Raw genomic sequence first — 25,886 nt, 5'->3', positions numbered from 1 at the left:
CATTGGCATAAAAGTTAGTGAAGCATTTTCTGAGACAGAACACAAAAACCTGAGATGAAGCCCCACAAATCATGGCATCCAATAGATTCGCACAGAATTATCTCCCGACCCACTCTGCTGTCTGCTTCAGATTGATGAAGCTTTTAGCTCCTTTGGGCTCTTTGTTTCGGGTGCTGTTTTCAGCAAACTGTGTCAGATAAAGTCAGTATACACTACTTGTCCAGCACTTACAGACAAAGAAATGTGAGTAGTTGGTGAACGCAGTTCAGCATCTAATAGAAACACCTCGATAGATACTGGTGTATGTGGTGGAGACCAAAACATAGCTAAAAGACGAGTGAATATTTGTCACATTTTCAGAAACTTCAAAGGTTGTTGTGTAACTGTATTGTGAACTGGTATGTGAATTTAGCCAAATAAAACGGTACAGCATAAGTATGAGTTATTGTGCCACCCGTAAAAAGAATCCATGAAATGTCATAGAGGAGATAATAATTGACTGCCACTGTGAAACATGCTAGACTCCTTATTTCTTGAAGTGTAAACTTTTTGGACTAAGTCTACAACAGTCAAAGCCTTGTGAAAATGGTTTCTGTCTCTTTGTGTCCCCCAGATCAGGACGGAGCGGAGCCCAGTGCCAACTCGGTGTCAGCCTCCAATCTCCTGCGCCTGTCCCAGTATACCGGAAGACAGGAGTGGCTCCAGAAGTCCCAGCAGCTGCTGACTGCATTCTCTGACCGTCTGACCACTATTCCCATAGCCCTGCCTGAAATGGTCCGGGCTCTTATGGCCCAGCACTTCACACTGAAGCAGGTCATTGGCACACAAACATGCACACATTTGCTGATATTAATACACATTTGCAGCTATTTATGAAGAATTAATGTCTCCTTATGGGCTGCACTGACCATTACAACTATATTTTTCCATGGCTATTTGCAACTTTGTCAAATTAGTCTGCACAGTACACAAATTTTTTTTAGAGGTCTTATTTGAAATTAGTAGGGGGAGTGGTGCTGTTAGCCTAAACTAATTTTCATGTCCGCCTGCGGAAAGAAACTGTTCCTTCTTGCATGACAAATTGTGCATGCACAGTAAACTGGTAAACAAAAACCAAACTAAACAATACACAACACCAGGACAATAGCTGAGCAAGAAGCTGGTGAAACAATGAACATTTTCATATTGATTGTGATGACTCACTTCTATTATCGGTAACCATGCATACAGTGAAAAACTGTCCCACTACTGACACAGGGCTCTTTTAACAGTTAGATCGTTACATATTACCACTAAATAAATCTTCTTCGTTCTCCATAGCACAGTTTTTCATGCTTCTATGTCAGAATGATGACAATGGATACAAGCGCAGTCTAACCAGATTCTGAAGCAATGGCTCTTGGCGTCTAATTTTGTCAGACAAATAGTGTGAACAAGGAAAGGTTTCATGTACCTCGACAAGCTGTCCGTGTCTTTAAATCTACAAAAATTAAAAAAAACAAAAAAAAAAACAATTTCAACAGAAGTACATGATTCATGCCACAGCTGAGACATTTAGTGTGTACAAAAGATTTGAGTCATAAGTATTGATTACAAAGACATCAGACAGATGGCACAGCATCACTCAACTAACCTAGGTACATTTAATCCTCTTAATGCTACACTCACTCTAATGGCAAGAGAAAGCAACAAGCGATGTCATCTGTGATATGAAGTGCCAAGCTGATGCCTGGTGCTACGTGATGTGTGAGACAAGCAAAATATGAAGGTTTAGCTCGTTTCAACTTTTTGCGTTGCTCCATTGACACATCTACCAGTCATGCATTTTGTTTCAGCAGTTAACATTTTAACAAATAACGTCCCCAACAACATCAACAAGCGCTTGAGAAGCACTTAAATGGCAACTTTGTGATAATGTAGCTGGCAACACTGACTGAGATGTAGCTTTTGTCGCTCGTAGTCAGAACCATAGACTGTATATAAACATGGACAATGCGTCGCCACTTCGTTGCATTGCCAAACTGACGCTATTTTCCCAAGGATATGGGCAGCTCCATCTTGCGACTTTGGAGACACAGTTTGCGCAGTACGGTCCAAGAGTGGCTCACTAGCGTTTACAACTCTCCCATCCCATGGGATGTTGTCACATCCTGTTTCTATAGCATCAAATAACTAATTAAAGCGAAACTTATCCAAACAATTGACACTTGAACATGCATCAACATCATATTAACTACCTAAATGGCAGAAACCATCCTTGGAAAAAAATAATAATAATTATACGTGCATTTTAGTGTTTTAGTTTGGCCCAAGTCCCATCCACTAACATGGAGGAGGTGGAGTTTATGACCTATACTGCAGCCAGTCACTAGGGGGAGCTCTACTTGCTTTGGCTTCACTTTTGAGAAGAAGTTCCACCTGAACACAGCATTAGATAACAGCTCAAAGCACTCATAAGACATTATTTCTAAGCACTCGAAGACATTATTTCAAGTTAAGGACCACCTTAAATAGCAGCTTAATCTCTGTCCTAACTCAAAAATAGCTAAACAAGGGCCCTAGACTGTGTCCAGTTTTTGAGAGTTACAACTTTGCTTGTTCTCATGCCGAGGTCTGGTGTTAATAAAGTTCAAAAAAGGAAAAACCCACTGGTGGTGCATTCACACATCTAAAACCAACAATCAGCAATAATAAAATGAGCTTCGGCTGTTTTCCAAAAAGCAGTATGCAACAGATTATTTTCAAAAGGAACAGGAGGGGAGCTTCTAACATAGATGCCCCTGATGATGAAAGCGCAGCACTGACTAAGCTCGCAAAAAAGCTAATGTGTTACCCGTGGCTATGTTTCGACAGAGAAGCGAAGCTGCGTGTGTTTGTAGGTAATGTGAGTCGTCCATTTACGGCAACTCTAAACTTAAATATACATTTATATACACAACCCACTCAAATATTCTGCAAATATTTAGTCTCCAGTCACAGTCATTGGCATGTCCTTGTTTAACATCAAAGTGGTATGCAAATCAGGACGACTATTCATCAGCAGGCAATGACATCGGCTATGTTAACATGGTTATATATCATTTTTATTAGAGATTTCAACATTCGGCCAGTCTTTGGAGTGTCAAACCTGCCGTAAATATAACAGAAGACGTTGTTTTTTTCCACTGAAATCATTCTTTCGAAAAAGAGATGACCATGGTGATGGATTGAAACAGACCAGCGTTGTCAGCGGTGCTGCCTAGATCAATCAAATGCTCGTTCAAACCCCCAATGCCAGTGATTAGTACCGTACCAAAAAAAGAACCAAATAATGTGATAATAACTGAACACATGTTATATAAACCTCGTTTGCATATGTGTCTCCTTAAGCAAACAGCTAAAGTGTTGATGCATATTTATCACCTCATTTCTATTATACTAGGTCATCTAAGGCAACTGGCACTATCTCAGCTTTCTACATGCACACTTAATCTCTGGACACCCTCTCGAAATCTTTTTACCCTGTTTTTAATGGCCCTCATGCATTTAATGGGCTATTTGAGCTGCTCTGCCACAGTTACATAATCAGTTTTGAAATATTAACACGCTCAGTTGAGCCTGAAACCACTACGAGCGTGCTGGCGAAGGCGCAGAGGGAGTTACACTAAAGTTTCTCCGTCCACCTGGAGGAAAGTTTTGGCGTGAAAGAATGCGCCGTACAGTCAAAAGAACAAAGAAAGGAATGAGTGGAGTGGTAAGAGAGGGCTAGTTAGCTTTCTGTCCGTCACATATGACCTGCGGAGGGTGAGCCGGGGCGACAGGGCGACGGGGCGAGGATAACAAGCTCACGGTGAGGCAACGCGAAGCAGTCCCAGAGAAAACACCTGCCTCCCTTGTTACCGCTACAAATACAGTAGTGACCTGTCTCGCTTCCTTCGTCATCCCTCCTCCTCATATGTGTCACCTTTACCCTCATATTTCACTCTGTTCATACTCCTTCATCTCATTACCTCTCTTCTCTCCTTTTTTTTCTTTTTTTTAGATTGTGATCTGCGGCCAGAGAGACGCTCCAGACACCACAAGTCTTCTAGCAACAATCAACTCCCTCTTCCTTCCGTATAAGGTAAGTATTCGACATCCTGTTTGTGCGAAAGAGATGCATCATCCGGACAAACATGTCATCGGTCCCTAAAGTAACCGGGAAAAGCAAAAATCAACTTTCAGCCGCATAAACACGCTCTGATTTACTCTAACGTCAGTACCTTCATAGAGGCAGCAGATTTGCAATAACCTTTGAAACATGCACACAGACAGATAAACACAGATGCAGAGTGAGACGGACCTAGAACACTGCCTGGGGTGTTGGCTGGTTTAAGTGTGGTTCTTTAAAGGTCAGCCTGAGCTTCTCTCCTTTCCTCTCCTCGGTGTAATAACTTCCCTGCTATCTCTTCTTAGGCATTAGTTGACCTTAAAGACCCTTTCTAAATGCCGAGTGGGTCTAAATCGTAACTCTGCAATTGCTGAGAATCTGACTGCGTGCTTGTGTGAGTGCGAGACTTCAATCCAGTCCTGATGAAGCAAGAAATGGACAGCTGTCAACTCTGCATCAGACTTGAATTCACTATGGACCTGTGGCAGATTTCTCAGTCTAAAACTATTTTTCAAAGCTGTGTAGCAAATCCAAGTGTATTTAAAGCCTGTCAAGTCTTTTGTAACTAGTCCAAGTCAGGTCTCGCATCTCCCACAGAAGATTTCAAATTATTTGTCTGTCAGAGCAATTCTCAAGTTATCTGAAGCAAGTCCAAATAATTTCAAGTCAGTCCGTGCTGTCCTCGGTGGATCATCACACAGATAATTGATCAGTTTGGGATCAAGTGAATTTGGAGGCCAGGTCAACACCTTGTGTTGTTTTTCATGTTTTTTTTTTTCAGTTGTTCCTAAACCGTTTTTGTGTGTGTGTCTGTGTCAGGCTGCATCCAGCTGGGGATGGCTGCTGCCATCAAGGAGTGTCATTGCTATGGGGTGGGGGTGCCTGGTCTGGTCTATGTGGGTGGTACATGTCTAAATAACATCCACATGAATGCCAGGTCCCAAAGGTTCCCAGCAGAACATTGAATTGTCACAAGATGGTCAATGTTATTCACTTCTCCTGTCAGTGGTTTTAATGATGTGGCTGGTGTATGTATGCTGTTGTACAAGGATCAAGATGAGATATGCTGGATGCAGCTGGACTCACTGCAATTTGATGTTCTGCATCTCATTGCTTCTCACTTTGTACTCGGGTACGAGTATGTTCAATTCGAAAAACAAAGAAAACACACAGTCACACGGAGCTCCGGCGCTCTGATTGTGTTAAACTGCTCGCTGAATTCTGTTTATTCGATCAGCCCGTAACCAAAATTAGATCGCTAAATTAAAGCAGCTATTGTCCAGAAACACACTCCCCCGTCCCCCCCTCCTTCACACACACACCAGCTCAACAGGGCCCTATTGAAATATAGATGAGTTGTGCAGTATCAGGCAGTGGCTGCAGTAACATCAGACCATTCCAGGTCCCTGAAGAGAGACAGAGACCAAGACTGAGCTAGATAGAGCCATTATCAGGATGGATCTATTATTAAGGGGGATCTACGTTATATGCTCTTACATCCAGCCAGGAAAAGTCACATGCTCAGCTTTGCTGCAGCGGTGTGTTTGGGAAGAGTCTCAGGTTTAGTATCGTGTCAAGACAGGTTTATCTTTTTAGTGAGTTTATTGATGGCACTTTAGCTAATGAAAAAGGGATCAGTAAGATTTTACAGAGATATCAGTATTCATGCTGTAGTAATAAAACATCTTTCCTAAGTAGGTCTGCGTTGAGTACATCTTAACTTTTGTAATGAATAGTATCAGAAGATACAAATTAAGGTAAATATGTTAAATGTCCATTTGTTGGTACAGAGTTTCGAGTACTCAAACTTATATATTTTGAGTCTGAAGCCTTCTAAGACCTACAGGTAATTTGTACAAGAAAGTAGTTACAGGTCAGCCCCGCTGTGTTTATAGAAGATTTAATTTGTCTGAATAACACAGTATAAATATCTATTTCATGCCTCATGTTCAAACTAATTAACCTTTGGTCTAATTACAAGCCTGTGTCTGCTAGTGAAAGCAATGATGGTAGAGGTGGTGAAACCAAAAATGGGGCGTTTCAAAGGCCCCAGTTACGGATGAAAGAAGAGGTAATGGTGAGGAGTGCAGTGGTTTTTACTACTGGGACCAATGAGATGAATAAAAAAATGAGTACATGCTTAACCTACTGTTAAGAGTCAGGCTAGCTCAATCCTCCCAAGTGGGAAGAGTATCTTAGTTACTAAAACCAGGATCATTTTTATCAAATGAATATCAAGACATCTGAAAACAACTTGACACTCGTTATATCTTCTTACACAGTAAACATTATTTAAGTCTGCATGTTCACTGAAGCCCGCTGGATAGGTTTGTGAGAGTGACACATCAGATACAGATTTTGTTCAAATGAGCCTTCTTTGAGCCTCGGCGTGAGATGAAGGGGGGGGATTGCAAATGAGTAAATAACACGGAGGGGGGAGAGTGTGTGTCTCCAGATGTTTTAGGAACAGCCAGTCATTAGTGGCACTAGCAGCTATCTTTGCCAGGCTGAGATGCAGTGATCCCCCACAACACTAAACACACAGGGAATGAGATAGCAGCCTTCCAGAGGAATAGCTCTGCTGCATGCAGCAGATGTGAATCACACACATAAACACTGCGTATACCCAAGCAGGCACAGAGGCAACTCATACACTTACTATGGTACACATGTGCACCTGAATATTCAGATCACACCACGTACAGCATGTAAAGACAAGATGTAACACGTGTTTTCGTTTGAACACACACAAAGGCATTAGTAATGAGGCAATAGAGGCGAGAGGGTGAAAGAAAGAAATGGTAGGGAAGCAGTTACGCTATTAATTGATTGGTTGATTCTATTATGACAGCTTTCTTAATTGAATAATTGATGAAATCCATTAGCTACTAATGGAGCTTACTTTAGCTCACAGAGCGGGTTGAAAATGTGGTCTTTAACTGACCTAAATGCTCAGTGGCTCATTTTAAAACATGAAAAAGTCTTAATGCTGTTAGCAACATAAGGTGTACACAGAGGAAGAGACTAGGAGTGGAGTGTTAATGAAGTTCAGTGAGTTGTAGCAATGATAAATTGGTATCCGCCCACATTTGGAGACGCAAAGTGGGCAGATACTAACTTAATTTCCACTTTGAGGCGACAGCCAATGGAAGCAAGACTGACGTTCCTCAAATGTTTCCACAAAAAGGAAACAGTCCATGGTTCCTACTACCAAATTCACCATTCTGTCAGCGAGCTTGGAGCATTGGGTAAACCCAGATGGAGCAACATTGTTTGAACTTGTGCCTATTTTTACTCAGAAACATTTGGGATGGGGAATATTCAGTAGGGTTATCTAGGCAACCAGAGCCTGGAACGATCAACTGTCGGCTAAAAAGCAATGGGAGACGAACATATCACGTTATGCAGGATTTAAAGCTGCTCGCCCAAGCAGGAAATCAGTATCTATAAGTTAATGATCCATGTAAATACAGAAACAGCAATAGTCTTGTATATAGGTAATTAGTCCCATGGATTATGAGGGTTTTATTTGAGTAACTCAAATAAAAAAACAGGATGTAACTGCTAACACTATGCTAAGCTTTTAGGTGGAAAGTACTACACAGTGGATGTGGCACAGTAGCACACCAACATGCATGCTGTTTAATCGGCTATATTCTTTATGGCTCCACCAAGCACGTGAAGTCCCAGATGCCACCCACTAGCACACAGCCAATGCAGAGAGAGACCTCTTTGACCTTGCCAAAGGCGGACTATGCTGGACAGCCCGCAACGCAGACATAACACATCCTCTGAGTATCCAGTTTCCTAGAGGTTTTTTTGGAGATTATTCTGCACGGTGTTTATCATCGGGTTGGGTTGTTGAAATAAAGATAACATAATAATGCTTGATTAATCGCACATTAACTATGAAAAGCATGCATTAAGCGCGGTCAAATGCATTAATCCAATAATTGCTGTTATGTTATGGCTTTTGAAAAACTTTTGCAAAATAGACACCACCTAAAAAGACCACCACCCTTTCATCATGGAGGGAAATTTAAAACTTGTCGGAAGACACGAGTTCTCCTCAAGGTTGGGGAAACAGCGATTACTTTTAAATGATCAATTTATCCAAGGTGCTTTGTGATGAAGTCTTGATAATAAAATAATAATAATAAACAGTACTAACAGATCAACACAAAGACTTGTTGGAGGTAATGTATGCACAGTAAGATAACGCATAAGATTACCCGAAAGCCCATTAGGCTAGAAGAGAATGGGAATCTGAATGAGACAGATAAAGGATAAAATGTATGATGGGGTCAAGGGGATGAATTATGTACGTGCGAGAGGTTAAATGAGATAAATGTAAGAGGTAGAAGGAAGAGTGAATGAGGGGATTGGGGATTGTGCTCCACGTTACATTAGGCAGCAATGAGCAGAGAACATGTCTAATTTGAATCCAATTACTCCTCATCTGTTTTCCCTGGTTTTAGCCCGGCACAAACTAATTGTGTGCTCAGAACCCAACTCATGCTGATTTAAACACGCACACACGCACAGATCTTATCTCCGTTTAATTTATTTACCATTTTAATTTACCATGTGCTTCTCAATTCATCCCTGCGCTCAGATGTTTTTCTGCGCTTTTTGCTTGTTGTAATCAATTACGGCCCTCAAACGTCGCCTTGATTGTAATTGCTGCAATAAATTGTGGTTAATTTTTCTATTACACTGAAATATAGCTTGATTAGAGTTGGGTCGAGGTTTGTTGATCGGGAACCGACTGAAATTGTAAGGGAGTGAGAGTTGGAACACAAATAGAGAGGCAGTCTTTCTAGGAATTAGTCTTCTCCCCACACTTCCACATTCCTATTCTTCTGCCCTCTGGTTGTTTGGGCCTCTGACTACTGCAATCTGCATGCATCTCTGCTTTCCTGCTCTCTGTCTCCCTCCTATGGAGGTGTGAAACAGTATGTTAAAGGTATCGTAGAAGGGGAATTGTTGGGTGTGTAACACAGTGGTATAACTTTTCAGTTTATCTCTAGATTGTTTCAACAGCTTTAGAAGGACGTTTGTATTGAAAACCTAACGATAGATAGTTGTCGAAAATGGCAGTTTCTAACAGTGCAAACACTAACCTGGTCTCTATAATAAGTCAGCAGGGTGGTCAGCAAGGTGGTCAGGAAGTGGTAACAAAGCTGCAATGCAGTCAGAGTCGTGGCAGTGGTGTGCGTTTCTTAGTTGTGTACTCAAGCGATAACCCTTTATAGGGCACTCATTGAAATTCTTAGAAATTAAAATTTTCAACCATAGAGTGTTATTGTAGGGCATAAAAATACTTTTTTTTTACTTTTGTGAATTTTTTCAAAACTTTTGTGGAGAAAATCAAGATCAATGAATTTTCCATATATGGTTCTTCACCCTTAAGTGGTAAACAGATGTTAACATGTATTGTCACCATTAGAACATAAGTGCTGATTCAGGCATACTCATTATTACATTAGACAACATTTCTTTGTGGTTCAAGCGGTTATGCTCAGCATTCATGCAGAGGAGGACCTTGTAGACCACATTGGACCAGGATTTGGGATGCAGGGACGCAATTTAAAATGTGTGCTGAAGTTACCAAATATGGTTTCTTTGCCCCATAAAGGGTTAAAAACACGTTCAAAATGAAACCATCACTACAAGTTTGATGTTCTGACATACACCGATCAGGTGTAACATTATGACCTAATACTGTGTAGGTCTCTCTTGTGCCTCTAAAACAGTTCTGAGCTGGTTCTCAGTTCTAGCTTGGCATAGCCAGCAATATGAGTCTAGTTACACTCCATTTGGATTTCATTGTAGGGTATGTTTCATTTGAAACAGAGGAAAAAAATACTTTAAAAAAATTAAATAGTTCAACAAGCAATCAGAGCCATTTCAACGTGTATGACTATGTCGCTGTTACTCGTCTGTCCATCACCGCATAAACCCAGCCCAAAGGATTTGATTCGCCCTTGAGATCTTTGCCGGAAGCATAATCAGTTCCCAACAGAGCGACTCCAGACCAGCTTTTCTGCTCAAAAACATTAAGAGGAAGAGGTTTGGGCCTACCACTTCAAGTATTTACTTAATTATTAAACAAATGTGAAATCCTGGAGTCTTACTTTGGAGAATATGGAATTGTCAATGGTTATATTTTTTTTCCTAACAGTGTTTTAAAAAAAAAAAAAAAAAAAAAAAATTATTTCTACCAGGAGATACTGCTTTCTGAGTCAGTCATAAAGATTTAATTCAGTAACAAGCACATTTTCTTTGGAGATTAGACCCAGTCGTCATAGACTTTGGGAGGGAGAAGATAAGGTCGAGTTTATTGTAGGTGATGAGAAGAAGATAACGCTTGAGCACGGCATGTAATGAGGAATGGACTCTGATGAGCTTGACCTGGGCCCTGGATGTGAAGACTGGAGGTGAAAAGGGTGGAGGAGGGTTGCAGCACTTGAAATCAGCATCAGAGGAGAACGTATTTAGAATTTGACTGGATGATTGAGATCGTAGAGAAATCTGAAAGGATCGGGTAGAATCTCCAACGGCCAGTCTGATTGCGAAGTGGGAAGAATGAAAGAGAGAGAGATAGAGAGAGTTACTGGTTTTCCTGATAGAACTTATGCTGAAATTCATTTGTCGATTACATTTCCTGACTCACTGATTCATCCGCTAATTGTTCCTGCTCTAATTGAATACATTTTTAGTTTCCTCTACAATATGCCCCCGAGATACTGCCAGGCTAACATTGGTTTATAGTTTGAATGGGTGACATTAAAAATGCACAGAAAAGGTTTCCGATGTTATTATTAATTTAAATTCATGCACCAATTAGGCATAACATCATGACCACCTTCCTAATATTGTGTAGGTCTCCCTTGTGCCTCCAAAACAGTTGTGACTCTTCAGAGCGTGGACATGGGCCTTCTGTATGGAATGAATTTACTATCATAATGCAAGAGCATTTTAAATTGATTCGAGGGCAGAATTGATCGATTTCATTCTCAGATTTTGTGATATTATCTCTCAAAACTCTGCTCTCGCTCTCAAATTTGCTCTGCGCTCTCAAATTTGCTCTGCGCGTGCTCAAACTGTGTCCACGCACTCGGTTACGATGCTGCTCGCGCAGATTTCCTGCGCTCAATCTCCAGCTCTCCCTCTTGCTCTCACGGAACATGTGCGCTCACGAAACTCTGCTCTGCTCGCGGATGTTTGGTGTATCAACGCTGTCAACCAATAGAAGGCCGGCTGGTAGTGACCAATCAGATGATCCCTGTTTGTATACGGGTGCGTTGGCTGTTTTTCGAGGAGCGTCGCATACGGGCGGGCACTCTTTCAACAGGTTTCATTCACTCCCTACCCCCGGGGCAGTAATAAATGTGATTTCTTTTATTTGTTGGACCACTGTTCGAATAAAATATCATTCAACACATACAAGAGCGTCCGAGCTTCTCATTAAAATGGCTATATTGTATAATAACAGCCGCATCGAACACTGTTCTTTGCGGTGTGCTGGTGCAGAAAACAATGTCACCATCCTGAAGCTAGCGGGACGGGCGAAATGGATCGGCGGCAAAGCCAAAGTGCTCAGGCAAGTTATTTTTAAATTCATTTTAATGTCACGCGCTCGTGGTAACTTTCGTGAACGCTTTAAAATCAAGATAAAAATGTTTACGATGAGGCAATTTTATGGCCTGCTAACATTAGGAAGAAAAATAATAACCACCAATGTCCCATGTAAATATTTGTTGCACATCTAGAATATAGCTCATTAGCTAGGTCTGGAACAGAGACCAAGAGCCTCAGCAGCTCACTGCCTCATCGTAAACATTTTTACCTTGATTTTAAAGCGTTCACGAAAGTTACCACAAGCGCGTGACATTAAAATGAATCTAAAAATAACTTGCCTGAGCACTTTGGCGTTGCCGCCGATCCATTTCGCCCGTCCCGCTAGCTTCAGGATGGTGACATTGTTTTCTGCACCAGCACACCGCAAAGAACAGTGTTCAATGCGGCTGTTATTATACAATATAGCCATTTTAATGAGAATTAATCACATTTATTACTGCCCCGGGGGTAGGGAGTGAATGAAACCTGTTGAAAGAGTGCCCGCCCGTATGCGACGCTCCTCGAAAAACAGCCAACGCACCCGTATACAAACAGGGATCATCTGATTGGTCACTACCAGCCGGCCTTCTATTGGTTGACAGCGTTGATACACCAAAGATCCGCGAGCAGAGCAGAGTTTCGTGAGCGCACATGTTCCGTGAGAGCAAGAGAGAGAGCTGGAGATTGAGCGCAGGAAATCTGCGCGAGCAGCATCGTAAACGAGTGCGTGGACACAGTTTGAGCACGCGCAGAGCAAATTTGAGAGCGAGAGCAGAGTTTTGAGAGATAATATCACAAAATCTGAGAATGAAATCGATAAATCCTGCCCTCGAATCAATTTAAAATGCTCTTGCATTATGATAGTAAATTCATTCCATACTTCTGAGGGTGTCCTGTGGTGTCTGGCAATAGAATGTTGGTAGTGGGGGGCCTTTGGGTCCTATGGGTTGAGCTGAGGGGCCTCTGTGGATCATCCCACAGATACTTGATCAGTTTGGGATCTAGTGAATTTGGAGGCCAGGTCAACACCTTGTGCTGTTCTTCATGGTTTTTGAGTTGTTCCTAAACCATTTTAGTGTGTGTGTCTGTGTCAGGCTGCATCCTGCTGGGGATGGCTGCAGCCATGAAGGAGTGTCATTTCTATGGGGTGGGGGTGCCTGGTCTGGTCTAGGTGGGTGGTACATGTCTAAGTAACATCCACACGAATGCCAGGTTCAAAAGTTTCTCAACAGAACATTGAATTGTCACAAGATAGTCAATATTATTTACTTCTCCCGTCAGTGGTCATAATGTTGTGCCTGATTGGTGTATATAATGTTTCTGACCAGTGAAATCCAGCATCTTCGTTAACCATAATCTTTTTAACTTATGTAATTTCAGTGGAATTTGTTAGATATCAATAGCTTTTTTTGATTGACTGCAGGAGTTTCAGTGGAAACATGCATTTTTTTTCTATTCCCACTGTTTCTGTTATATACCCTTCACACTCTCTTATTCTGCTGTTGTTTGCCATACATTGTTTCATTGTGTCCGGGAACATCCCAGTCACTGCCATATTTGTGGCCAGCCAGATGACTGTGGCGAAGTAAAGGTTTGTAAAAGCTTGATGATTGATATTAACAAAAGCAAAAAATCTCCAGATTACTACCCATATGAACGTAAATACAGCTCCTAGGCCGGATATTTTTTACCCTCAAAAGGGATTAAATCTGAACTTGATACTAATAAAATCCACATTAAAAATAAATATTCCGCTTTTTTTTTACCCGCGCATGCTGCATGCTAGTAAATCTTGGTGGAGTTGAAAAAGAAAATTATTCTAAGGGATTTTTTTCCTACACTGTCTTGAAGATTTACATGAAAAGTGCATATTTTTTAATGTTCTCAAAGCTGTTCTGATAATGAGCGACAAAGCGTCTTGAGAGAAGCGTTGAGTGGGCCTCATAGTATGAATTGCCGTCGCTAGATTTATGTGTGTAGTCTTTTATGAGTTGAATAATCTCTTCCAAGCTAAATTATCTGTGAATTCCAATTGTTTTTGGCTCGAATGCCTCTGTCAGCACCGCTTATTAATCAGTCTCTATGCTTTTGCAAACCCCATAATCTATCCACTTAATGTCTGTGTTACGCAGCGAGGATCAAACAGTCACTGGGAGCCCTCTCTGGAGTATACTTATGTAAGGCAGCTGAGTGATAGGTGCAGGATCTGGTAGAGTTATCTGTGGCAAGTGTTAAAGATGATTGCAGACTGCAGGATGGAAGCGCTAAACATATTACAGGGATTTCTTCGGATTTGAGGAACAGGATATAAGAATCCCTGGTTGGACATAATTGTAAGTGGATATGTTCCCCTGCTCTTCTAGAGAAGAGAACAGGATAGAATGGAATAAGAAACAGACGGGAGAGGGGATGGAGAGAACATAGCCTTTTAAGAGGAGAGAGGCCTTTAGAAAACATCTGCGGAGGGAAACAAGTGGGAATCCCTAACAAGACCTTAGAGACATGGGGATGAGTTAGCAGGGTCACATGGAGTGCAATAAGAGGAAAGGAAAGGAAGGAGCTGGGTGGATATCGAGAGCCCAGTTGGAGGCTAACTAGCGCCGGTAACAATACGGTGCAGAGGAGGATTAGAGCTAGGCTAGTCTCACAGTCATCAGTGATCTGCTGCCTTGTTGCCCTCCTTCTCCCTTCTCCCCTCCATCACAATCCCTCCGTTCCCTCATCAAAGCTCCTTGTAAGACTGCATGTGTGTGTATTTGTCCGTATTTAGCATTTTGTGCTAAGAATTGATTCGTCCGTTCTCTTGCTAATGACCTGCTAAGCCCAATAACCACCCAGAGAGCAGAACCCAGGTTGACTGACAGCTGTGGGAAAGGTCCCAGATGGTTCCCGTTGCAGGAAAGTGCTTGCCAGGCTGACTGTAATGCATTCAGATAGCCGCGCGCGCCATCATGATTTTAAAATTCACTTTCACCGAACCGTCCTCTCACTCCATCCTTCTCAGACATGTCATTCTGAAATGTTCAATATTCCTCAACTGAGTGATTTTGCTTCAGTCTATCCAGTAATTCCACCATGGGCCAATGGAGCCATGAAGCTATGGGGGGAGGTGCATGTACGCTCAGTATCCAGCAGAGAGTGGACAGCTTTGGTGGTGTTGTTTGAGATGTAATCCTCTTCCCGTGGTTGTATCTCGTCGGTACGTCTGCTGCAGTCGCGCCCCACGCCGCGCGCTTATCCACATCTCAGCTTCGTAAATAAAACCCACGCTGAACAGATGAAACGCCTGTGTGCACACACTCACACAACGCATAGATACACATGTTGACTTAACTACTTCGCTCTCTTTTTATCCTTGTAGGCTGTGAATGTTTTTGTCCAATATAAACACATATTTCTCCCAAGTTTAGTTTAATCATTGTCGTATTTGTGAAGTAGTCTTTTCCTCAGGATGTGTGATTCGGAAGCTGGAGCCGTTTTGCTGAATTAATCATGGTTGTGCATGAATTTACGTTTATTTGATAGCATATTTGCGAACTTAATGACACTTGAGTATGCAAAGATGTGATTAATATTAATGATGACAGAAAAGAGCATAATAAAGTTAGTATTGTATAGATTTTTTGTGTTCACCTGTTCACCTAACTCAGTTTAAAATTTTGAATCAATTTTCTATTTAAACTTTCTGCCACTTTCCACTAAAATAAAAGCAGTAAAACTAAAGTTTTAAAATCCTTTTGTATCACTCATGGTAGGTTACAGAGTATAGATTTTTTAAAAAGTCTTTGAAGTAAAGTAGCGTTGAAGAAACTTTTCAACACAGAAAAATAAGGCATTTAAGGCATTAAAACTGCTCCCAAACCTTCCTGTGAACTTTTGCATCGAGCAATCGATAACTACTACATCTAAGCAGTTTGTGTGTGGCCATGAATAGTTGGAAGCGTTCTCGGCTAAGCCAACATCTCACTGGCAGTCAAAGTAAGGAAAGCTGTTCTGAGCAATTTGTTCATTAACAATGCCAACACTCAATTTGCTTTCATACATGCTAGAGGACTTTCTGTTGGAGAACATCCCACATAAATCTTTCTCTGAACTACATACAGATTTTACTTTGCTAAACAAGCAGTTCCGCAAGTAAAACCAAAGTCTTTCATATTATCCGTCCTCAAAATAACAATAGAACTGTTCTGAGTCTGACTACCTCCCTTAGATCTCTCATCTGAATCTGATGATCTAAAACTAAGGTTTGGACCTCTCTTGTCTTTGTCATTCTATTCTATAAAATGCAGATAGAGTTTCCCTGAAATAATTCACGCCCTCATAACGATCTGATCAACTTATCTTTTATTTGTAATTGAGAAAAGTAGCAAACTGATGCTAAATGTATCTGTCCGTGTAGTTCTTTTCTGGGACACTTGAATGCTGAGAGGAAGTTCCAGATTATGGAAGGTTTTCTTTTAATCTTTAAAATTTCCATTAATCCATTAAGATTTCTAATCAGTCTCTTTCTCTAAAATAAGGGAAAAAGTGTTTTCTATTCTATTCTCGATTACCTTTCAAATAACGTAATCTTGTAAGATAAAATAGCCATTTTACAGGCATTCTGTGAACCTGTAAACCTTGTTGTATGTATATAAGTTTGGCCTGGAAAAAAAATTGCGGTTCAAATAATTTATACTCATTTTATTCCGGTATTTACCCTGGATTTTAATCAAATACTGTGTGAACCACTAATAAACTCTTGCCAGTAGTACAGAACTCAACCCAGTTTAACACCTGGAAATAATCGACGATAATGTTTTAATCATTCAGTCTCTCTCTTTGTGCACACGTCCACGTTAGTAAGTGTTTCAAGCCAACATACTGAAATCCTAAGATGTCCTAAAAACAGAACAAAAAATGAATGCCGATTTTCAGAAAAGAAAAAGAAAAAAAATGAAAAAGCTTGTCTTTGATAGAGTAGTGCGTTTTCCCCCCGGTGCAACTCTCACTTTCTCTTCTTCTCACTCTTCTCAGTTACTTACAGTATTTCCCTCTTACAGTAAATGCAGCACCACTTACTTAGTAGGTCCCTTTTGCTATTATTTAAAGGCAGCATATGTTTCAGTACATATACGTTACTGCAGCATGAAATAAGATGTGGGCTAGTGCACAGATTATATCCTCTGCAGTGTGACGTAACAGCCCTCATGCTCTAGCTGATAATGCTTTCACACACGACATAAGACTCGTTTCTCTGCACATGCTTAAGTTAACGGTTTCCCGTGATGAGATGAGGAAAGAAGATGAATTTTGTATTTTATGTCAGATTCTGGGCCTCCGTGCGAATGAGAGGTAATGAATCACCTCTGCTGGAGTCCAGAAGTCTTTAGTCTCACACATGCAGATAGTTGCCAGTGGTTCTGAGGGGTCAGCACAGTTCATCTGTTCTCCAGCTGATTGACCCTGACTCTAAGGATATGACCATCTGAAGAAAGAGCCAAGGTCTTTGACAAGGAATTAATTAAGACACGTTACACTTGTCTTCATTCCAGTCACTTCCAAAGAAAAAGTCAGTTTTCTAGTTAGTCTGATATAGGGTTTTATAGGCTGTTACACAGTGTACATAATCCAATAAATCAACTATTAAAGTGCTAATTTCTATATTTTCCGTACCAGTCAGTTGAACACACCTTCTCATTTAACAGATACTGACGACATCAAAACTATGAAGGAACACATCTGGAATTATGTAGTAAACCAAAAAGTGTTCAACATCCCAGAATATGCTTTATATTTTAGATTCTTCAAAGTAGTCACCTTTTGCTTTGATGACAGTTTTGCAAACTCTTGACATTCTCTCAGTCAACTTCATGAGGTTGTCACCTGGAATGGTTTTCAGTCAATAGATGAGCCTTGTCAGGAGTGAATTTGTGAATTTCTTGCCTTTTTAATATGTTTGACGCCATCAGTTTGTTGTGTAGGTGCAGGGTTGATACACAGTTCTCTACAGTGAATAGTCCTGTTGAACTGCTGTTCTAATATATATTATAGCAAGAACAACTCAACTAAGTGAAGAGAAACGACAGTCCGTCATTACTTGAAGACAAGAACTTGGAATGTATCCTCAAGATCAGTCAGAAAAATCAAATGTTGTGATGATAATGGCTCTCATGATTACAGGAAGACCAACAGTAACCTATGCTTGAAGATAAGTCCAATAGTTCAATAAAAGTTACTAGGTTCAGAAACCACAAATGAACAACACCTCAGATTAGAAGCGTTCAAGTTGCAGACATATCTCAACATCAACTGCTGTTGCCAAGATAGGCCCTAAACCTGTTAAAAGTAATTTTTTGATGAATAATACCATTTCAAGCTACAGTTTGCCTCCTGGTAGGCAGAGTTTGAGGGACATTCATCTTCTTTGGTGCTGTTCTGACTGGACAAGGTTCTGTGCAAGCCTCCGGACACTCCTCCTTCCCACATTTAGTATACTGCATTGGTTATGTACCCACTCCAAAACAGAGGCAAGTTAGCAAATCTTGGTATATTATAGCAACAATGCTAATTTGAATCCGCAGTCCCTAGGCAGGTAACACAAAAACACAATAAGACATAGGACAGGACAGTAGATCACAATAAGAGCACATCACATGACAGTACATTACTAAGAAGATAAAAGTCAATGGTTACAAGACTGGTTTGCTTTCAACCACTGCTTGAGGTGAGTTTTGAAGGTTTGTAATGTGGGACACTCCCTTATGGAGAGTGGAAAACTGTTCCAGATCTTACTGGCCTTTAGAGAAAGAGCATTTCATTCCCAAATTTGGGAAAGAAGTTGGGCTATCTATCATCCTTTGGGTTCAGATTGTGTAGTGGCAAAGGACCATACTGTTAAGCTTGGTATATACCTCTTATCTGATCTACACGGTGCCCTTATGCACATATAAACTGGTGTGTCGCCATCGTCCTGTGACGCTTTGCTAAAACGCTAGTCAGAAACTTGTCAGCTGTGATGAGTTTCTCTGCATATTAGGATCAGTGACAGCTCTTGCGGCTTGCTTGGATTTCTAGAGACGGCGTAACTATGGGCGTAGAATCAACACAGCAGCATAAATCTAGGTTAACCCTCAAACACTTGTTCTTTACCTCGTGAATGGATTGGATGTGGCATCAAAAAGTTACCACTGCCAGCAGTGTCGATCGAAACAATGCAGAGTGAGTTTAGCCTTCCTAGGATCTGTTATACACATATTGACTTTTTATAGATCTCTATAGTTGTAACGATTTTCTGACGAGGGAGTAGTCGTTGATCTTTTCTCAACAAGCTGTTGCACTGGGAGCTAAACAGACTGAGAAGCCAACAAGACATATTTAAAGAAATGGTAACTGCTAAATAAGTAGGGATTGGTCATCTTTTGGCTTGGTTCCCTGAGTGATGAGGTCCTGAAATGTAAATGTCATTGTGGAAGTGTGTCAAGTATTCCAACAATCTGGGATGTTTCAAGAGATCCGGTTTCGTCCTTGTCAGGCTCCTATGTCAGATTCAATCTCCGTTGCATTTTTAACTTGACATCGCTTTTATGACACTTTCACAAATGAGATTTCTCTTTCATCCTAAATGCAACATAAGCTGATGAAGTACGTCGTAGGTGTCGGGGCCTGATTGAAGGGAGAGGCTGTTAATTCTGTTCAGACACCAAGGCGTCCTCACATCTCGCTGCAGACACTGTTGATTTAGTGAAGAGTGGCTTGTAGAAACTGTCAGCAGCTGAAAAGTGATGGCCGGTGTGACAAAGGACAGAACGGACCGCCGCAACAGCCTCCATTGGTCATTCTGACAGTAGATCTAAACAAGTCACACACACAAGCGTATGTGTGTGAATTTTGTAATTCTTTTTCAGGTCTGAGTGAGATAGTTTTTTTAATTGCATAAAAGCTGATTTCTTGAGATTTAAAGTCTTAACCTATTTGACATTTTTATGGTCGACACCAAGAGCAGCTTGGGTTATTTTTTATTTTTTTTATTTATTTTTTAAATTTTATTGCCTTTAAAGCACATTAACAGAAAATTAACATCACATAAGAAAACAAAAGCTCATCTTAGGACTGGGTCTCGACTGTCACGCAGAGATAGCACTGTATAAAAGGTAGAGCACATATGCACTTATCTAGTTTTATACATTTTGAGGTATTGGAGATATTGGGGTCCATCTTCTCATAAAATTAGGCACTTTTAGCTGTACCTGGGCAGTCATATATGCCATCATGTAGACATGCTTTACATTCTGTAACTATAGAGAGCCGAAGTCCCGCCCCTCTACTTCCGGGTTATGGGACCTATCTTTCGAAAAAATATGAACGGCAGTCTATGGAGAGATAATAATTATTTTCTGGTCCCGATCGAATTGTGGCATGAATTTCACATATGATGTGTGTGAATTTAAAAGATAATTTTTCAAGTCAAGAGATAAATTATTCGACGTAAATAAGCTGAACAACATTAGGTTTTGTATGAGATCGCTTAGTGAACTACATCTCTCGTCTGGAACAATGTACGTAACTAGAGAACTATGGCTGTCTCCTTGTTGAGCTTTACCGTCTTCTTCCAGGACGAAGGCAGAAGCATCAAACGAGGTGAAAATCATTATTAATCGGGTCATGTCGAGAGCTGTAGTTACACGAAGGGAGTTTTGGTCGGTTCTGTACGCGCCAGCATGCGGGACTTGTAGTTCGTTTAATTACGTATTTTCCATAGCGTTTTACTTAACTATCTTGCGACAAACTGTGACATTCTTGACATGTAAAATCATTTTTTATTCTGAAAAACAACATATGTATAATCCAAGGCACAAGTCGATCGGGACCAGAAAATAATTTATCTTTCGCCATAGACTGCCGTTCATATTTTTTCGAAAGATAGGTCCCATAACCCGGAAGTAGAGGGGGCGGGACTTCGGCTCTCTATAGAGAGTTCATGGGAGGGTCAGGCTTCATCCAATTAATAGTAATCATTTTTCTTGCAATCATTAACAAAACATGTAATATATAACATTGTTCTTTGGTAAACAGGTGGGTTAGTTGTTTAAAAAAAAAACAACGTACTGTGAGAAGTGGGTTGTACAAAACCATATGATGTATTAGTTATATATTATTTTATTTATATGTGTGTGAGACAATATGCATTAGTCTATGTACAGGTCACAAGCTAATACTCAGTTTTGGCACGCGGTGAGTAATGAAAAAGACGGAGCAGCTGCAGTGAGCTGTTAGATGAAGAGCTGCAGGCAATATGCTCTACACCTCAGCGAAGTAACCAACTCCTTTTTACTGTGTCCTGCTTTTTTATATCTTGTCACAGTTGCTAAAATGATGGAAAAAGACCAGTTATTGTCAGTTTTTATGAAAAAAAGTGAAAATAGTTTGTTTTCCTGTAGCTGGGCCATGTTATATTAAACCACATTTGCTGTAACGCACACACACACACACACACACTTTTGTGGGCGTAGAAAGTTCAGGTTGGCTTTCATGCTCCAGTCGAATAAAATATAAAAATATAAACTATTATGCAAATAGTATAAAAATAACTTTTCTCCAATTCTTTGTCATCTTCCTGTCAATGACAGAATTGGGTATGCATTGAAGATGTCAGCGCAGCAAAAACCACAGCTGCACTGAAAGAACGTGCGCAATTTGAAACTACATACAAATACACACTAGAATTTGGAAGCTGAGGTGTTAAACTGGACTGAGATCTGATGACTGCGACGCAAGCACATAGCAACGACCGTTCAGCGAGCCCTTGTATGGAAGCCTCCTTTCCTCATTTATATGTCACCTGCCTGTATATTTAGAAGTAGCTTCTACTGTTTCACATCACAATACTCTGGAGGCTGCTTGCCGCACCGAGAAAAAAAGAAAAGCATACTTATTATGATGCACAAATGCCAAATGTATTCAATCTTCCAAATAACAGTGCAGCGTCAGCCTGTCTCTGCTCGTTAAACTTATTGACGCTACCAAATCAGTCTGTCTGTGCTATAAATATCTTATTCTTTAAATTTCTCTGACCTTTTCCTGCCTTTGAAATGTCCAGTTGTCTTTCTGACACTCTCAGCTCCTTTCTCACCTGCCATCCTTTCTCAGCCCTGGTAGAAATGCAGATGGGTGAATGAAGTTCTTGTCGAAGTTGTGTCAGCAGACGCCACACGTGTCTCTCCTCTAATTTTATGTCCCAGTGTGTCTGTGTCTGTCCTGGGGCAGCGGTCCAGATGCTAGATTGTTACTGAGCAGGTCCCTTAATGTGTGTGTGTGTCTGTGTGTGAAGTGTGGGACCGAACAACAGTGAAAGGGATGTAAATCTCATGCTTGGCTGCACACACTGCGTTCATGGGCAGCGCCATCACTCTTCCTCAGGTATGACAGTAGCTCTTAAAAGTGTGCTTTGCGTTTCTGCACCTCGCTGACAAAACCCGGCCCGCGAGTCGCGGCCGCACTGGCTTAGCTTTTACGAATGCACTCCTAAAGCTGCGTTTGTTGGTGAGTTGGTGTCAAGCGCAGGTACTGCGTGTTCCCCTCAAGTGTCTCGGTTGGTTTGGCAGAGTGAGAGAGGGAGAGTGGGAGGGAGCTGTCAGTGTAGGGACATTTAACGGGTGGGAGTTGTGTGTGTGTTTGTGTGTGTTTGTTTCAGGGTTGCCCAATATAAGGGGATTAACCCTGTGGGAGTTTGACTGTGCTCTCATGTGTAGCCAACTGTGCTGTCTGCTGGAGCTTCACTCACAGACCTGCACATTCTGCAGTAAGCTGAACACAAGACCACACACTATATGCGTTCAGTTTGTCACATGTTCCTGTTTCTCTATGTTGCTCTCTTTCTCCATCATTCACTCAGACACACACACAAAAAAAAATAAATCACACACTGGTCCTGTCCAGTCCCCAGGGGTGTTTGAAGATGGTGTTGTTTTGACACAGACAGACTACCATGTGACCTCAGAGATGAGGGCGCGTGGCTAGATGTGGTCTGGACCCATGAGAGGGACCGCGTCTAGCTGACAGGCGAAAAGAAGAGTCCAGACGGAGAGTTAAAGGTTCGGCTTGGCGGGGGAAATCCTCCTCCAGTCTCCATAGCAACCGGTCATACCACTATGACCGCATTCCATCACACTCCTCGCCGGTCTTCCTCCGTTCCTCTTGATCGTCTCACTGTCTGAAATGTTATGGCGCTCTGTGGGAAGGCGCAGTTTCCCGTGTTTCTGCAATAATGGTATTTATGCTCTCAGCTGTATCTAACAGGTGTGGCAGCATCACTGTTGAGAACCAGATAAGATGAGATCGAGCAGCTTCATTGCATCACCCCCTAAGGAGGATATTTTTTCACCCGTGCACCACATTCAGTAATAGAAACGGAAATGCCTCGCCACTGCAGAGATGGTCTCCATTAGCAGACGTTGGCAAGTGTACCCCATTGATAGTTTCTTAGCATTAGACGTGCAGATGGCTACCGGCACAAATGAGCATCTAAATGGCTGAGTGGAGCACTTGGGGCGCATTGAGATGTCCACCGAATGAGATCGTGAGGCTCACTGAGACTGAAATGAGATTTAAACTGTTTTGCATGGCGGTCCGGGTGAATTCTGGCTGGCAGGAGTGTCTCTTCTAATGGGCATCTAGGTCTAATGACCGGGTAAAGATTCAGGTTGAAGGCAGAATTAGTGCTACTTGAAACTCCCTGGTTTGTTTAAGCCACGACCAAACATGGCTCAGTGTGAACTGGCTGGTAAGCTAACATGTCTAACCTACACATTCATGAGACATTCAGAATGTGAGTCTGGTAACACGGCATTTTGATTTCATTATGGGGCGCGTTTCAGCCAATAGAGACACTCAGTTAGACTCAAATTCAACTCCGCAACTCACCAGATAAAGCCCTCCCAAATGATTCAATTGGCCCTTCAGATGAATTCTAAACAGAGCGACTCCAGATTGAAATTCCCAGACGAAGATGTTGTGGGCAGAGGAACGCTGGCATGGCTTCCAGGCTAATGCAGATGATTAGCAGGTATAATGTTTACCGTGCTCGCCATTGCATTCATTTGCTAATTAGCACTTAACAAAAAACATACTGAGACTGATGAGAATGTGATTAACGGTCAACTGCTTGATGGTGCGAGAGTAAACATCCTGTGGTTGGCATAGTCACCGGGAAATTTTCCCAATGAACCATGAACATTTGTGGCAAATTTGATCTAGTCTGGTAGCTGTTCAGAAGTTTCAGTCTGCGTCAACTAGCTAATGGGTTGACCAACCAACACTGCCATGTCTGGAGATAATTTGGATGAAATTTAATGATTGACCATAAACGCCACATTTTAAAACCGTGCTGAGAATGATACAGAGCCCTACTATGTTGGAATTTAATTTTATAAACGAAATAATTCTGGTTTGGAACGTGTAACTCATTCATACTTCAGTACCCTTTAATACATAAACCTTACCCGACACCCATCACCAGACCTCTCTCCTCCTGTGGTCTTCCTGCCACCTCTCCCTTCTCCCCCATCTTAACATCTTTGTCTGTGCTTGTCGGTTATGTTGTCATTTCTCGCTCGAAAGTGGTGCCGCGCGGGGAGGAAATGCGTTTGACAGGAATCCGCCTTAGGGACGGACAGGGCAGCCCTCTTTACCTTCGCTCTACTGCCTGTCCAAGCTGCACACGCATCGCACAGACACACACGAGACAAGCAACCTCTTTTTATATTCTGCTTTGTGGGCCTTGGGTCATGTCCACACGCAATAATAATTTTTAATATTTAATTGATTTGTTTCTGAGTGACAAGGCTGATCTAATTCTGAGCTGCTTCATTGAAAGGCAACACGTGTGAACCACATGCCCATTCACACACACACACACACACACACACACACACACCGTTCTCTTTACTACAGGCATGAGACCACAGCAGCCACCGACTCATGAGCAAATGTGTTTGTTTTTGTGGGGTTACTTTGGGTGACTGTATTCCAGTTATGTGTGAATGATGCAGCTTTAAAGGAAAATAGAAACTCATCATGATCAAAACTAGACTCTGCCCCTTGCTGAGATGATCCACTCACGCAAATAAAATGTTTAAAAGCTGTGATCACACTGAACATCTTTTACAGTGACACTAACTTTCATCTTTAGTGACTGGATTGCTGCCGCACAGTAACATAAAACTGACAACCCAGTCTCTTACACTGTTACCTGAGCAGCCTGTTATCTAACAGAGGAAGTGTTTTTGTCTCTTTCACCAATATGTTTAAAAAAAAATCACAATCCCCGACACATAGCCAGTGCATATAATGCTAAACCTTTTTATTTTCCACTTACTTAAATGCACAAACCTTTCCAACAGCAAGTAAAGCATTTTAGCTATCTGTTACTTATTACCAACGCATGCTTAGATTATGCTTAAATATTCAAATCATTATATTCAAATGTATGTCTTCTGTCTTCAACAAAGACCAGTCTTCAACTGTATTGTTTTATCTCGGACTGCAACAAACTTAATCTATATTATATTTTTTCAGTTAATCTGTGTCGATGGATCCTTAGACTAACAAATAATTAAACATATCTTCTACCATTTAACTTTTCAACCATTTTCTTTCTAAGGTTTTCTTATAAAAGTTTCATAACATGAAATCTACGGATAAAAAGAATCAATTTCAGACTAATTTTTATGTAATATTATTCATCACAAAAGTTAGAATCTATACAGAGTAGACGTCATTAGCATGTTATTCACTGTATTGCACTTAGAACTTAACTTTCATTGAAATCTATATTGTTTAGTTTAATATGTTTAAAGTACACTGATCAGGCATAACATCTTGCGACAATACAATGCTCTGCTGGGAAACTTTTGGACCTGGCATTCGTGTGGATGTTACTTAGACATGTACCACACACCTAGACCAGACCAGGCACCCCCACCCCATAATAATGACACTCCTTGATGGCAGCAGCCATCCCCAGCAGGATGCAGCCTGACACAGGCACACACACAAAAACAGTTTAGGAACAACTCAAAAAACATGAAAAACAGCATAAGGTGCTGACCTGGCCTCCAAATTCACTAGATCCCAAACTGATCAAGTATCTGTGGGA

The 25,886-nt window shown here is 41.3% G+C and overlaps 1 protein-coding gene across 1 annotated transcript in view; it reads left to right on the top strand.

Moving 5' to 3' along the window:
- spata20 (spermatogenesis associated 20) overlaps positions 1-25,886 on the top strand; it is a gene marked incomplete at its 5' end in the record, with an annotated part of 48,458 nt that overhangs the window by 20,476 nt on the left and 2,096 nt on the right. Inside the window, 2 exons of the mRNA XM_084566893.1 lie at positions 614-813; positions 4,022-4,102. Coding sequence (XP_084423019.1) covers positions 614-813; positions 4,022-4,102 — 281 coding nt within the window. The remainder of the gene's footprint in view (positions 1-613; positions 814-4,021; positions 4,103-25,886) is intronic.

The sequence above is a fragment of the Chelon labrosus genome, assembly GCF_963514085.1.
Source record: "Chelon labrosus genome assembly, chromosome: 19".
Lineage (NCBI taxonomy): Eukaryota > Metazoa > Chordata > Actinopteri > Mugiliformes > Mugilidae > Chelon > Chelon labrosus.
Note: the sequence above shows the minus strand (reverse complement) of the source record. Positions and strands in the feature narration are given on the sequence as shown.